Below are 16016 nucleotides of genomic sequence, written 5' to 3'. Positions count from 1 at the left end.
AATAAAAATTACATGATTAATTTTTTTAAATTAATTTTATATGATCATCATCCAAACACATAATAAAAATTAATTTGGTAAAAATAAATAAATAAATGTTTAAAAGATTTATCAATTTTACATAATTTTATTTTTAGTGGATAGAGATAATTTTTAAAAATTCAAAAATATTTGTTTGACATTTATTTTTATCAAATTAGTTTATATTTATCAAATTGACAATTTTACCCTTAAAAAATCTAATAATATTTTCAATTGTCCTTATTTGGAAAAAGATTCAAAATTTAAGGTCAAATGTGTCACAATTAAAAAGTCAGGGACCAAAGTAACACAAACTCCAAACTATAGAAACTATTACTATAATTCACCCTAATAAAAATTTACACAAAAGGGACCAAAGGTCAATGCCCAAGACCTGCCCTGTCCTTGGGTTGCTCACTTGAAACCTAATTTGGTAGGAATTGCTCAGTTAAAACCTGGTTTGGGCAGGAAGACATATAGATAGCACACCTTTCCCCTTCATAATAATATTTGAAGTCATTCATAGATTACAACACAAGGACACATCTTACATATTTGAAGAGTGATAATAATAATCCACTAAATCCCAATAATAAAAAAAAAAAATTTACACAAAAGCGACCAAAGGTTTACATGAAGCCCACCGACGTGAAAGCATGGGCGCACAAAATCCACTAAATCCCAAAAAATAAAAAAATTTACACAAAAGCGCCCAAGGCTTTACTTGAAGCCCCAAAGCTTTACTTGAAGCCCCACCAACCTGAAAGCATGGACGCGCATGCGTGCAGAGGTACGAGTGTGCGTTGAACTATTTGGGACCAACATGCCGTGCTGTGTTGAACTATTTGGGACCAATCGGACTGAATAATATTAGAAATTATGAAAAAAATATTATAAACTGTTTCATAAAGATTTTTCATTTCTTAATTAGTGTGTGGTATTTTTTTTTATGTATAATCTAAAAATAGAGAATCTTTTATGATTACTTTCATAATACGTAACATTACTCTGCGGTAGCGTCCTTTTGCGACCAACAACCTGCCGTCTTAGGATGCCATGCCACATGCAAGGTGAGTTGAAATCGACTATTAGCTCATGAGTAAACACTCAAATGAAAAAAAAAAAATTATCTATTTTTTCAGATTAATCTCCTAACTTTTTAAATAATTTGCCTTGTCACAATTGAACTAATTCAATTATTATAAAATTGAGAAATTCTCATAACTCAGAAAGTATGTAATCAAAGATCTATTTAACAAATGACAAATCTTAAATTACAAATATTTATTCGAAGACACCAAATTAAAAGTAGTACATATCATCATATCAAAACAACGAATATTTATTCAAAGACTCCAAATTAAAAAGCACACCATATCATATCAACGTGGACAATTCATGACTACTCACTCACACCATCCATTTTATTACATTGTGCCACCCCCCACGAAAAGCAGCAATTACATGAGACATAAACTAGACAACCCCATTAGGCATATGCATATACTCAAATGGGCCATGGGCCCAAAAAAGCACACTTCCTTGAAACCCTTATGTTCGGACAGATTCCTGGGCCTTCTGGCCCACTTCCCTAGTCTTCTGGCCCATTTGACCCGCGGTGTCATGCACGCGCCGCTTTGCATACTCGATGGGCTCCGGCATGCGGGATCTACGTATATAGTTGATGATCCACGAGAGAGATGACAGAGCGGTGATTCCAAAAGCTCCCGAAGTCAAGAAACCGGCTACGGCCAACGCAACGGTGAGAGCGGCGGGGACGAGAACTGGGCTGCAGATGACGAAAAGCGGGGTGGTGACGGCGAGGCCTATGAGTGTTCCGGTGAGAGTCAGGCCGGAGAGGAGGAGGAGGAAGCCTCCAACAGGGAGGAGGGTGACCACTGCTAGGATTTGAGACTTGGAGGGACCCTTTTCAGGGAGGAAGCCCTTGAAGTTGTCGGTGGCTTTTTGTTGGTACTCTTGAATGCGCTGCTCAGCCATGGAGGGCGGTAGGGAGGGAGGGAACACTACTAGATAGAGGGAGAGAGAGAGAGAGAGAGGGAGAGAGTGATGAAGAGGGAGTGATGAAGAGGTGTAAATTTAAAGGGATGAAGGAGTGGACGCGTGGAATGGGCGGTGACAGATGTTTGAGAGATGGGTTGTCGAGGCTTGCATGAGAAACCGATCTAATTCATAGATGGCTTATTAGTATGAGGCAATCTGTTTTGCTGCTACTTTCCTTTTTGTTGTTGGAAAATGCTATCGATTACAAATAAATTATCAAATTTTTTATAAAATTTTTCGTATAGGCGTGAGATTCATACAAATTATGTGTTTCCTATACTCATGTTAAAGATTTAGTAAAAAAATTGATAATTTATTTGAAATTTCTAACATAACTCTTTGTTATTTAGAAATTGTTGTTGTGTGTGCTTGCATGTTTTTTTTTTTTTTTTTTTTTTTTGTTTGATCGGCAAAGAAAATCTTTATTGATGAAAGTATACAAGAAGGCACTACAACAAATCGTACATTTGGCGACTAAAATTGGCGACCAAACCAATTTTAGTCGCCAAAAACAGGGTGTTCGGCGACCAAACTGCCATTTTTAGTCGGCATTCATTTAGTATTTTTAGCTACCAAAGTTTTTAGTCGCCATACAGTGTTATTGGCGACTAATTTGTTTTTAGTCGCTGCTTTGAACCACTTTACGCTACCAAAGTTCAATTTCGTCGCCGTATGATAACATTTCGCGACAAAAACGTTTTGTCGTCAAAAAAATGGGAGAAATTTTTATGCTTTTTGGCGACCAAAACAAATCTTTAGTCGCTGAAGTTTCGAAATGTTTTTTTAGAGGGAAACTCATTAATATTGGCGCCTACATTTAACAAAGGATTATTTGTCTTCTGTTTGACACACACCACAGAGCAGTCGATACCAAAGCTCTGCGCCGCTGGCCACCGTCGTTCATCACCGGCGCTCGCGACCACGAACATTGCAGTCCGGCCCACCACTGATTACAGGTATTTGTCTCTCCCTCTCTATCGATCTGTGTCTGTCTGTTTGTATCTCTCTCCCTCTCCATCCCTGTGGCTCACGTGGTATTTCTCTCTCCCTCTCTATCGAAATGTTTTTGAAATGTTCTCTCTCCCTCTCTATCGATTTCGTAATCAAAGCTCTGATTAAGTTAGGGCTTTTTCTGATTACAGGTATTTAGGGCTTTTTCTGATTTCGTGAGGTTGGAGAAAGAGGTTGTGAGGGTAGCTTTTTTGTATCCCCGCTTCTGTATCATCCCCGCTTCTGATTACAGGTATTAAGTTTGCTACTTCTTTTCTCCCCCCCTTCTGTATCATCCCCGCTTCTCTGTATCCCTTTCTGCAAATCATCTGTTTCTCAAAGTATTGTAGTTTTTGGGTTTGTTTTTGTGTTTCAGAAAATAAAAAAAATAAACTTCAGTGGTATTTTTGTTTTTGTGTATCATCCCCGCTTCTGGTTTATTTTTATTTTTATTTTTTTGTTTTTTTTTTTGTTTTTGTTTTCTTTGTTTCATCAAATCACCTGTGAGGGTAGCTTTTTTGTATCCCCCTCCAGGTTGGTTCTTTTACATCTTGGACTCAAGAGGCTTATCTATTTTCAATCCTCTTTATTAGGTTTTTTCGGTATGGGTATACACTGATTACAATCCATCACTCTTGAATTCCAATGCTACTTGTGGATGGCTATACACAGAGCATGTTTGACAACTATTGAAGTTTTATTGCTGATTTTCTTGTCCTACATTGGTTTGAACAAACTCATCTAATTTGGAGTATAGATTAGTCGCTCAAATTGTTTCTAAATATAATTTTTGCTTCCATACACAAATCAATTCAATATTCTGCGAGGCAAGTCAATTTCTTAACCTGGGATTTTTCATCTTTCTGTATTTTTATTTATTCATTTATTTTTTGAGCAGATGGGCAATGTTTGGTTTTGCTGTTGGGATGCTAACAGAGTATGCAACAGGCTCAGACTTCGTTGATCAAGTAAACATTCTTCTCTCCATTTTCGGGATTGTAGACTTGGAGTAACTTATCTGTTTGATTTCCAATGCTACAAATACGTACTCTCTGTTACATGTAATTTCTGTAGTTAAATCCAATGTTTCATCTCCCGCTTTTTTTGAGTAAATTTTCAATTTTCATTTGTTTGAATCACTTAATTATCTGTATTCTCACTATGTACATGAATTTCAAAAAACACAAATTTGTTGTGTGTAATTTGATCATTTATTATCACTGGGTCCATGACACTAGTTCAAAATTAGATCATTTATTTCTTAACTATTGAAAACAGTGCTAGAACAATTGATGTTACTAGACTGACTCACTCAATAATACCTTCCAATTGATAAATGTGCCTGCTTGGATTTATAGTGTTGATTTGCAATGTCATGTGATAAAAAATAAAAACAATAAATTAAAGAAAAGTTGCAATTTTAAATTTATCTATATTTATTTTATGTTTGATTTTTCTATAGTTAATTATGCTGACGGATAAGCATAAATTTCAAAACACCAATTGTCATTTCGATGCCAAAACATTGACATTTCAACTTACAATGATATAAACTTTTTTAAAAAAAAAAAAAAATGTATTTAGGTTAAGAAACAGGTTGTTCTTTGAATTGTATAGTGTTTTTGAAATGTATCTACTTTTAATGTCTATCTATTGAAAGCTCATTTATATGTGTATGCTTTTTCAGTTCTCTATTTAAAGTAAAGGAAGATGATGAAGTAGACAATTTAGACATAAAGTTCAAAGTGAGGCGGAAAACAAAGCGTGTATACTCATATCTACCTCCTGAAGTTTGTTTAAAGATCAGTAGATCATTAAAAGTTAGTTTTTTGCTCCATTTTTAGTTGCATTTAACACATGAAACTGTGCTATTGGACAGTTTATTGTTTACTTTGTCTGCTTTACCAGCTTTACTGATGATTTATGATATACTTTTTCCCCACTTTCGGTTTTACTTTGAGAAAAAAAATTCTTCATTTCTTTCATCATACAGTCAAATTATGGAGTAAAATTATTATTGTAAAGTGTCCATCTATGTTTTACACCATGTAGTAAATGTCTAATATTTTTCTTGAATTTTAAAATGATTTTGCTACTGATTGGAACAAATATATAGAATTCAGTATAATGTTTGTTACATATAAATTATATATCTCCCTGTAAGATGACTTGACATAGAATTGTTCATGTATGTCACATTAGCGTATGCATACATGCCGAGTTACTACTGAAATTAGCCAACTCTATGCAGCTGAGAAATAGGCATAACATCCCGATATGTCATTACTATTTCGGTAAACATCAACAAGCAATGCTAATCGAACCCTTAAACTTACTTAAGCTCTCTTCCATTACAGAGTATTTTTCCAAGTTCCTGTCCATTCCCAGGTTCATCTTTGGTTGATGTGTACTGTTCCAATAATGGATAAGAGTTGGATGATGATACAAGATCGGCTAAAAAGTAAAGAGTATTTAGAGGGTGTTCAGTCATTTATTGAGTTCGCTACAAAGAATTTAGGGCCGCAGGATGAGATCCATTGTCCTTGTGTTGATTGCTTGAACGGCACAAAATTTAGTCGACACGTTGTACGGTTGCATTTGATTCGAAGAGGAATCACAATTTCTTATCGAACTTGGGTGCACCATGGGGAACATGCTCCCATGTTTCGTGATCATCCTAGTATGCGAAACGATGATACCGAAACCAATGAGAATCGAATGACTGACAATCACGAAAATGTGGATGAACTTCCTACCATGTTAGAAGAGATTTACATGAGTGGTCTCATGGATGATAATATCGACGAAGAACGTACTAGTTCGGAGAGGCACAATTTGTTGAAGTTCATGAAGTTCTTCGATGATGCTCAACGCAAAGTATATCCAGACTGTGAAAAGTTCTCCATCTTGTCCTTCGTAATTAAGATGCTTCATTTGAAGGTGTACAATAAATGGAGCAACAAATCTTTCGACATGGTTATGCAAGTTTTCAAAGACATTCTACCAAACTGTGATGAAACTGTTCCATGGACTCTTTATGAAGTGAAAAAGTTCTTACGTGAATTGGGTTTGGGATATGAGGCCATTCATGCATGCAAAAACGATTGTACTCTATTTTGGAAGGACAACGCCACATTGGAGAATTGCCCTACATGTACGGAGTGTAGATACAAGTTGAACGACAAGACGGGTAAAAAAATTCCACACAAAATACTTAGGTACTTTCCTTTGACACCGAGGTTGAAGAGATTGTACATGTCGAAAAAAACAGCCGCATTTATGACATGGCACAAAGATAAGCGTGTGGATGATGGAGTACTACGACATCCAGCTGATGGTGAGGCATGGAAGGATTTTGATAGGTTGCATCCTACGTTCTCTGCGGATCCTCGGAATGTAAGACTAGGGCTTGCCACAGATGGTTTCAATCCATTCGGAAATATGAGTACATCGTACAGCATGTGGCCCGTAATCTTAATGCCTTACAATCTACCCCCATGGAAGTGTATGAAAGATCCATTTGTCATGCTGTCATTGCTTATTCCAGGACGATCCGCACCTGGAAGAGACATCGATATTTATTTGCAACCATTAGTAGAAGAGTTAACTACTTTGTGGGAGCATGGTGTGCAAACATATGATGCCTTAAATGGCCAAATATTTACAATGCATGCAGCAGTCATGTGGACCATCAATGACTTCCCCGCATATGGTTCCTTGTCTGGTTGGAGTACAAAAGGTTACTTGGCCTGCCCTAATTGCAACATGGATGCTTCATCTCAGAGTTTGCGAAGTAAGATAGGGTATATGGGTGCTCGGCGGTACTTACCTGAGAACCATATTTGGCGAAGAAGTAGGCTATTCAACGGTGAAATTGAGAATCGGTCCAAACCCGTGGAGTTATCGGGAGAAAAAATACTCGAGCAAATTAATTTGGGGACGTACAAGCCGTACGGAAAGCATCCAACCAACCAAAAAAGACAAAGGACTGAAAAGCCAACTCCAAACTGGACGAAAAGAAGCATTTTGTTTGACCTTCCCTATTGGAAAACACTTAAGCTTCGACATAACCTTGATGTCATGCACATAGAGAAGAATATATGTGACAGTCTGCTTGGTACACTATTGAACATAGATGGCAAGAACAAGGACACAGACAAAGCACGTTTGGATCTGGAGGACATGCGAATACGAAAGGAGTTACACTTGATAAGGCATGCGAATGGCTCTTTCGAGAAGCCTCCGGCATTCTACACATTGTCCCTGGCAGAGAGACAAGGGTTTTATGATTTCTTGAAATCGATTAAGTATCCTGATGGCTATGCTGCAAATGTATCCAACTGTGTCACTGCGAATGGTGGTAAGTTAGTTGGCCTTAAGAGTCATGACTGTCATGTCCTTCTACAACGTCTTCTTCCCATTGGGATGCGAGGATACCTTCCTACCGAGATTGGGACCACATTGTTTGAGTTGGGAACTTTTTTCAAACAGTTGTGCTCAAAGACATTGCGGGTCACTGATTTGGAGCAATTGCAAGAACAAATAGTACTTATACTTTGTAAGCTTGAGAAGATTTTTCTTCCTGCTTTTTTTGATGTCATGGTCCACTTGGCAATTCATTTGCCTTATGAGGCTATGCTTGGAGGGCCTGTGCAATATCGATGGATGTATCCTATTGAGAGGTATAACTACGATGGGGGTGCTTTTTTAATGTAAATATAGTTCAATGTAACCATACTAACGATCAGCCTGATGTTTACATGTAGGATGCTCAGACTTCTTAAAGGATTTGTTGGCAATAAAGCTCGGCCAGAAGGTTCCGTTGCCGAGGGCTACATATCGAAAGAGTGTGCGACGTTTTGTTCAATGTATTTGGATGGAGTTGAAACGGTCTTTAACCGGGAAGAAAGGAACTACGATGGAGGTGACAATGGGCCGGGGTTGGCAATTTTCACTCAAAATGTTCGTCCTTTTGGTCAACTCACAAGGGAAATTGATGTGTCCGTAACTGACCGCGAATTCGCTCATTGGTTTGTCCTACACAATAGTTTGGAAGTTGACGAATATCTAGAGTACGATTCCTCATCATACATGCAACATACATCTTGTACACGGTTTTTTTTTTTTTTTTCGAAGTCTTCATTATTCCAATTACTTATGAATTACATTGTATTAAGTAGGGAACACAAGCTCGTGTTGCAACAAACATATGGAAGTGATTGCAACATTGCAACGCGACAATGCAAAGAATTTCCTAAATGGTTCAAAGATCGCGTAAGCTGAAGCTCGTTATTGTATAGTTTGCAAATAATGTTACATTATTCTAAGTTTGAATTAACTTGACATACTTTCTTCTGTAGATGAACCAACTGCGAAATCAAAAGTCACCCGAAGCAACCGATGAGATGTGGTCATTAGCCAATGGACCTAATGCCTTAGTGAACACATATTCGGGATGCATTGCTAATGGCGTCCGATTCCATACTATCGACCGTGATAACCGTCGTAAATGCCAAAATAGTGGGTTGGTAGTGGAAGGCGACCACGAAGGCCAATTGATAAAGTTCTACGGCTACCTTTGTAAAGTGTGGGAGCTGACATATTTGTTTGGACATCGGGTTGTTTTGTTCCAATGTGAATGGTATAACACCGGTAGTAGTCGAAGTTTGCGTGTCGAACCACATGTGACAACCGTTGATGTAAGAAGTCGATGGTATAAAGATGACTCGTTTGTGTTCCCAAGCCAAGTTCAACAAGTTTTCTATGTTCCTGATACGAATTTAGGGCCGAATTGGCGAGTCGTAGAAAAGTTTCAACATCGACGACTTTGGGATGTGCCAGAAGTAGATGTGCCAGAATTTGATGACGTCTTGCAAGAAGATGAGACCACTACTGTTGTACCAACTGACCCTATTGATGATGATGCTGTTTTGCTTCGGAATGACATTGAACCTGAAATAATTTCAATGGAAGTTTCGCATACCAAAAAGCGTGTACAACCCGAGGGTGTTATGGATGATGCTTTCATCTGTGATGACGATGATGAACTAACAATCGCGGGTGATGACGAAGAAGATGAGATAGAAATTGATTTTGATACAGATACGGACCTAGAGTTTTAACTCACTTTGTGGTAAAATTACTTTATGTGTTCTCTAAGTACATTGTTGATGAACTTTGTTTGTTTGTCTGTCTTGTTTTGTTGATGTGATGGGGGGCTTTAAGCGATCTTGTTAGAATTTTCCAAGAAAAAATGAAGAACCTGGCTTCGAGCTCGCTGAAGATCCTGCTCCAACTGAGAGAGCTTTATCCTACTTGACTGTAGCTGCTGTACATAGGCCTATATATATATATATATATATAGAGAGAGAGAGAGAGATAAGTTGGTATAGATCCCAAAACTATGAAGATTGTAGTATAAGTTTTAGACAAGTAATGATCATTTGGAGGACTAGTTTATATCATTATCTGCACATTTAATCTGGAAAACTGTTTTTTGAAAACACTATAACAAAAAAACTTAGTAATTGATTGGTTTAAAACAACCCAAAACAGTGTAATGGAAAGACAAATTTTTTTGTTATTTTAAGCAATGAAAAATGTGTTTTATTTATTTGTATAAGATAGGTGAATAAAATCATACTGGGTCCATAGGAATATAGGGTTTGATGTCTAATTCCAAGATAAGGTGTAAAAGGACTTGAATGTACAGTTTGGAGATTGATGTTGCTGTTGATGTTGTTGGGCTTGTGGAATCTAGTTTTCAAATGGGTATTTTATAAAGTCATCATAACCACCCCAAAGACTTCTTCATTTTTCGAATGGGTATTCGAGATACCCATTTGAATAATTAGTATTGAAATGGGTATTTGAAATGGGTATTTTATAAAATCATCATAACCACCCTAAAATTATTCAAATGACTTCTTCATTCTTTGTTTATTCAGTAAATTAGTTTTAAATGTGAGTAGACTAATTATGTCTTGTTTTGTTTTTTTTGTTCTTGTTCTTCTTCATCTTCTTCTTCTTCTTGTTTGGACCCCAATTTCCCAACTACATTCATATTCTATGGACTTAATACCCTTGTAATTAACTTCCTATACAATTTGTATGAACTTTGGCAGAAAATTGAAAAGCAAATTCATAGTGAAGTCAGATTTATGTATGTTTGCTGCTGTTTACTCATCTGCTGGCAGATTTACTGAAGCAAATTCATAGTGAATCATAGTGAATCTGCTGGTTAATCTTGATAAGTTTTTTTGGTCTGTCTCTGGCTGCTGTCGCTGGTTGTTAATCTTGTCAATCTGCTGGTTGCTTAATCTGCTGGTTAATCTGAGTTGGGATGTTTCTATTCATGGTTAGTCTGCTGGTTACTTAATACAAGGCTCCAACTGGTTACTTATGTAGGTACCATGGTTCCTGGTATGAAGACGGGGCGGCGGAAGACAGCAACAAGTGGCAACGTATTATCAGGCTCTGAAGCATGTCCACCAGCAGTTATTGGCACCCCGTTGACGTTATCTGATGAGACACAGCCACCAGATGATACACAAACAGTGGTGGAGGAGACGCAGCCAGGTGGCGTGGGTAAGAGCATTTCACTTACTTCGTTACAAATTCTTTTTTCCTTTTTCCTGGGCTGCCTAAGTCAGGTCTTTAAGGCAATGAGAACCCCATAAACAGGAAGAAAAACAAAGAAAATGTGAATGCCTTGTTAACCTGATTGGTAAGGAATGCCTTTGTTAATTTGTAGGTTAATCTGTCTGTTAATCTTGTTAGTCAATGTGAATGCCTTAGTTGGTTCAATAAGTGGGAGTGTATGAAGACCTAGTAGTCAATAACTGTTAGTGTAATCGCAATTATAGCTACCAGAAAAATGAAGTCATGGAATCTAATTTGCCACATGAGGTCGATCACTTTTCCAAAAACAGGGGTCAGGATGATGCTACACATACGGAGACAGATGAAAATGGAGATGAAGGTAGTGGAAGGTGGTAAATCTGCAGAGGAGGATGACGAGGATGATGTGGCAAAAAGTGTTGAAGGGTCAATCAATGGAAATCACACAGTGGAAGGGTTGTCAGATGATGTAGATGGAGGTAATGATTGTATGCCTGGTTCAGTGGTTAAAGAGGGTGGTTAATTCAAATTTGAGTGACTGTATAGCCCAGTCCAAGGCTTTGTCTACAGTGGAGAACTCAGCCTTCAAGGATAAACAACAGAGGGATGGCCCATTGCAGAGTGCTACTGCTAGAACAATGAGAAAGGACGAGCTACAGATGAAAGGCACCGAACAGAGGAAAGGAAGAAGGAGGAAGGGTGCACATTCAAACCAGAATGGGCTGTTATTTAATAATTGTCTAAAAAATAGGGCAATCCTTAGAGCGGCAGCAGCAGCCATATCCATATCTTGCTGATGATGCACTTGGGGAGCTCAAGGTTGCTTATGAAGCTCTGAAGGAACACAATATCAGTTCTGAAGCAGCAAATATCGAAGTCATTATTTTATATGAGTTTATAAAGCAACATGTGTGTGATATTGAAGCAAAGAAGGGTGAGCTTCTGGGTCTGTATGAAGCAGTAAGGCAACACAGTACTATTCTTGGAGCAGAGAACAGTGAGCTTGTTAAAAAGCTTGGTGACTATCAGCCACGTATTAGTGTATTGGACAGACAGTTGGATGAAATGCACTCAAGTTCAGATGAGATGGCTTCCTCTATCTCTAATCAAGTGGAAGTTCTGCATAAAGAAGTAGCTGAGAGGGCATCAATACTTGAGCAAGAATGGAATTCTACTGTTGGTCAGGTTGTTCAGACAGTCGAGAAGCTTGATGCATTGATCAGGAGCTTGTTTTCCTCCACACCCTCAATTGGCAATCATGATTGCGTAGATATAGGTAGCCGCGTGGCTGCTTCTGTTGATGCTGCAACCAAAGTGATTGACAATCTGCAGGAAAAATTAGAAGCTTCTGGCAAAGATCACACAGCAATGTGCAGTTCATACAAGGACATGATTGAAAAGTTCAATGATTTGCATAGAAAGAATGAATTGGCTATTGGTGTATTACATGGGGTCCATGGTAACCTTCAGAGGCTTGTAAATGATTCATGTCAGCATGTAGAACAAAGCCAGATCATTAACCAAAATGAGAACCTTATAGATCCTCTACATCTTGATAACTATGATACCCTCATGGAGCAACTGGCAGTGCTTCTGGGTGAGAGGTTGCAATTCAAATCTATGAACGATAAACTGAACTTGGAGTTGATTGATATGGCAAAAGAAATGGAGAAACTGAAGAAAACAGGCCTTGATTCAGATACCATTCTAAAGCTGGTTGAAGATGTTGAAGGTGCCGTTAAGCTGAATGGAACTGGCATTGACTCAGAAAAGCTTGAATCACGCTTGCAGCGTCTTATATCTTTTCTCTCTGATAGTTTGGAGATTCTAACTCGTGATTATGATGAGGTGTCAGAGAAGGCAGTCCAATTTGAACTTCAGAATGATAAGTTGCAGAAGGCTTTGCAAGAGAAATTGGTTGTGAAAGTCAGAAATCAGGAGCATCTTGAAGGTGAGATAAGAAGAATATTGGAGGATTTGGTGCATGATTTGGTGAAGGATTCTGTTACAGAGGACGTGGTTTCTGCTGGCAGTAGTACCGAGTGTTTGGAACAACTACTGAAGAAGCTGTCAGAGAAGTACACAGCCCTTGCTTTGGAGAAACCTATTCTTGTTGACTCAGCTGATGACAAAAATACATAAATAACGCAAACAGTAGTAAGGCACACTGTTTAAACATATGTTTTTAAACATAAAGTTCATTGATTTAGTTGAGTTCTAAACTTAAAAGAAACCAAGGGTTGTACACTTGTAATTAACGATATTAGTTTCATAGTCAGTTATTGTCTTCGCTATAATTAAGATGCTTATATGTGTTTATGTATTTTTTTTTTTTAAATTGAAGCAACAAGCAATACTCGAACATCTTACCTTAAATCTGTTTGTAATTTGTGGCGTGCTTCCCCTTTTGTAGCAGGGCGAAAAAGAGCAACTCGTGTACGAGGACGTACGTTGGGCAAAGGAGTGCAAAAAAGAATAGCCAGGAAAAAAGGAGAGAAATTACATGTGTATGTCAATCGGGTGTTGAACACAATCACAGGAGGGAATGCAACCCCAGCGACGAATGAGTTGGGATTGCAAATTAGACGGTTGTGCCCTCTTCAGAGCGTGAAGTCATGGACGAAAATCAATGAAAGTACCAAAGATGCGGTCATCCAAGCGGTGCTAGTACGAGATTTATCTTCCCATAATGTCGTTATTAAGTTATTTGTAATTGCTTAAATTAATTGATGTAGTAATTGTCTTATTATGTTTGTAGGACAAGTTTGTTATCGGGGATGATTTTGATAATGATGACCAAGCTCAACAAATTCTTGATAGAAAGGCATATTTGCTATACAAGGATTGGAGGTACAATCTAAAGCAAGAGTTCCTCGAACTTGAGGAAAAGGGTGTTGATGACCCGTATAGTCATCCGCCTAGTGGAGTGAGCTTGGATGACTGGAGATATCTTATTGATGTTGCTTGGAAAGACGAATCTCACTTGGTAACAAATTAATTAGAAACCCCATTCTTGAAATTCATTGATGTGAATATGAATAAAAATTCTAACAAAATTGGTTTATGTTTGTAATTTTTTTTTTCTTGTTAGAAACGCTCTAAAGCTGGTAAAGCAAATAGGGCTATGCTCCCGTACAATCATACAAGTGGATCGCGATCATTTCCTATAGCAATGTCGCTTATGGTGAGAAGTAGTTATTTGTTTAGTAATATAATGGATGATTGATTCTTCTTCATTTTGAATATTACTATGTAGTACTTCATCAATGGAAATTTTTGAAACATAATAGGCAAATGAGGATGGACAAATAGATTTCCCTGAATTTTATAAGAAATCACACAAGTCCAAGAAGACGGGAGACTGGATTGACCCCAAATGTGGTGAGCTACATGTGAGTATTGAATGTTGAAACCAATTTTGTTGTGTATCAATTACTAAAGTTGTTTTCAATTCCTTCAACTATCTTGACTTTCTTATTTTTTTGCCATGATAGGATGATATGGTCAATCTACAAGTCGTAGCCACGGATGCGGGGTTGCCATTGACCCACGAAGAACTATCAAGGCAAGTGCTCGGGGCAAAAAAAAATTACTTGCGTGGATGTGGGATAGGCCCACAACCCTCTTCAACAGCTTCGAATGTGGCACGAGCACGTGACAAACATATGGAGTCAATGAGAACGGAATTGGAGGCTCTTCGTGAGGAGCGTGAAAGAGATCACGAGGAGTTGCTGAAGGAGAAAGAGGAGCGGCAAAGAGATCACGAGGAGTTGCTAAAGGAGAAAGAGGAGCGGCAAAGAGATAGGGAGGAAATTATGAGGGAAAGAGAGGAGCTGACGAAACAAATTGAAGAGGAAAAAAAAGCACGGGAGGCACAACAAGTACAACTCAATCATTTGAACGACGTGGTGTCACGACTGACAACCCTCTTGCAGGGTTCAGATGGTCATCCTACAATTCGGTAAACATAATTTTATTGATAAGCTAATGCAAGTTGTAGAAAAATATGGATCATATTGGCATAGAATTGGTTTCTAAAGTTGCTATGCAAATTTTTGTTGTTATGTGCTTCGAATAGGTTATAAGGCATAATGTGAGTAGACTTTGCAGCAGATGGACGGTAATCTGAAGTTCATAAGGTAACCACTTGATTTCAATGAAATATGAAGTTAGTTCCCTTTGGCATAATTTGATTTCCATCGGGTTGTAATCACTTGATGGCATAATCTGATTTCATAAGGTAACCACTTGATGGCATAATCTGATTTCCATAAGACAACATGGAATTCCAACAAAATAAAAAAAAAAAAAAATTTAAACAAAAATGATGACCTTTTTTTCTAAATGTGGAATTTACTTTTGTTTTTTATGTGAACTGACTCCGTCCAAGTCCATGCTGGGAAATAGTTGGCTATAGTCTGAATAACAAAATTCTTCGTATTGTTCGGTAGAAGTTAACATTTGTCATGTCAAGATAGCCTGTTCTACGGGCAGAGTTATGAGTACCTGATACAACTATATATTACCTGCAAAAATCGTCAAATAGTATCCAAATGAACCATATGGATGTGAAACTTCTCCAAAATTCCGAATTCTGGGGAGTATCATCAGTTTGCAGCCTTCTCAGCTGGTATATGCAACACATGGTTAATATATACAGTGATAAATTACATTGATGGTCTATATGTTTTGGCCCTTATATTATTTTGATCCTTATAAATTTAATGTACTCGATTTTGATCATGAATTTATGCTTTTGTGTTAGTTTAGTCTAATTGATAACAACTGTGTGACGATCCTCACATGTATATTAATTTATTCAGAGAATTTGCCTAATTATGTGTTTAAATTTTGTGCATATATGTTTGCTTATGGAATTTTGTTAGAACATTTACTTAAGTATACTTTTTGTTGAAAATTTTTGTTTACAATGGAACTAATGGGTGACATTTTTGTTGTGTAGGTGGCTTTTGGCATTGACATGTGGATCTTCTATTTTTTTTGTCCGGAAGATAATTCACATTGCAAAGTTGGGAAGTTTTTTGTCGTCCCTGGCTTTTTGTGTGGAAATTAGATGAATCATACATATATTTTTTGGCAGGGTACATAGTATTTTTGGAACTTGTGTTAATTGCTCTGGTGGTATGTATAGATTACCTTTTGTCGTGGTACATATTACCATGGTAATTTGTACCATGTCAAATGGTCATTACAATGCATAGTATAGTAACAATGTTTTGTGTATAGAGGACATTGTTTTGGTAACACAGTTGGAATGTATGACGTTATTATTTGTAATTGGAATATGTTAGTTGGTTTATATA

The 16016-nt window shown here is 37.5% G+C and overlaps 1 protein-coding gene and 2 long non-coding RNA genes across 3 annotated transcripts; 2 read left to right on the top strand and 1 right to left on the bottom strand.

Moving 5' to 3' along the window:
• Positions 1 to 1572: 1572 nt before the first annotated feature.
• Positions 1573 to 2019, bottom strand: LOC114261843 (oleosin H2). Its single transcript, XM_028202153.2, has one exon. The coding sequence runs from the start codon at positions 2017 to 2019 to the stop codon at positions 1573 to 1575; it is 447 nt and encodes a 148-aa protein (XP_028057954.1).
• A 1204-nt stretch (positions 2020 to 3223) lies between these two features.
• Positions 3224 to 11016, top strand: LOC145813433 (uncharacterized). Its single transcript, XR_014356496.1, has 3 exons — positions 3224 to 3325; positions 3971 to 4040; positions 10480 to 11016. It is a non-coding gene; the product is annotated as an uncharacterized LOC145813433 (long non-coding RNA).
• A 3170-nt stretch (positions 11017 to 14186) lies between these two features.
• On the top strand, positions 14187 to 16016 carry LOC145813602 (uncharacterized). The gene is made up of 3 exons (XR_014356789.1): positions 14187 to 14653; positions 14771 to 14831; positions 15656 to 16016. It is a non-coding gene; the product is annotated as an uncharacterized LOC145813602 (long non-coding RNA).

This window comes from Camellia sinensis, chromosome 15 (assembly GCF_055761805.1).
Source record: "Camellia sinensis isolate YWXY chromosome 15, ASM5576180v1, whole genome shotgun sequence".
NCBI lineage: Eukaryota > Viridiplantae > Streptophyta > Magnoliopsida > Ericales > Theaceae > Camellia > Camellia sinensis.
This window is presented reverse-complemented; position numbering and strand designations above follow the sequence as displayed.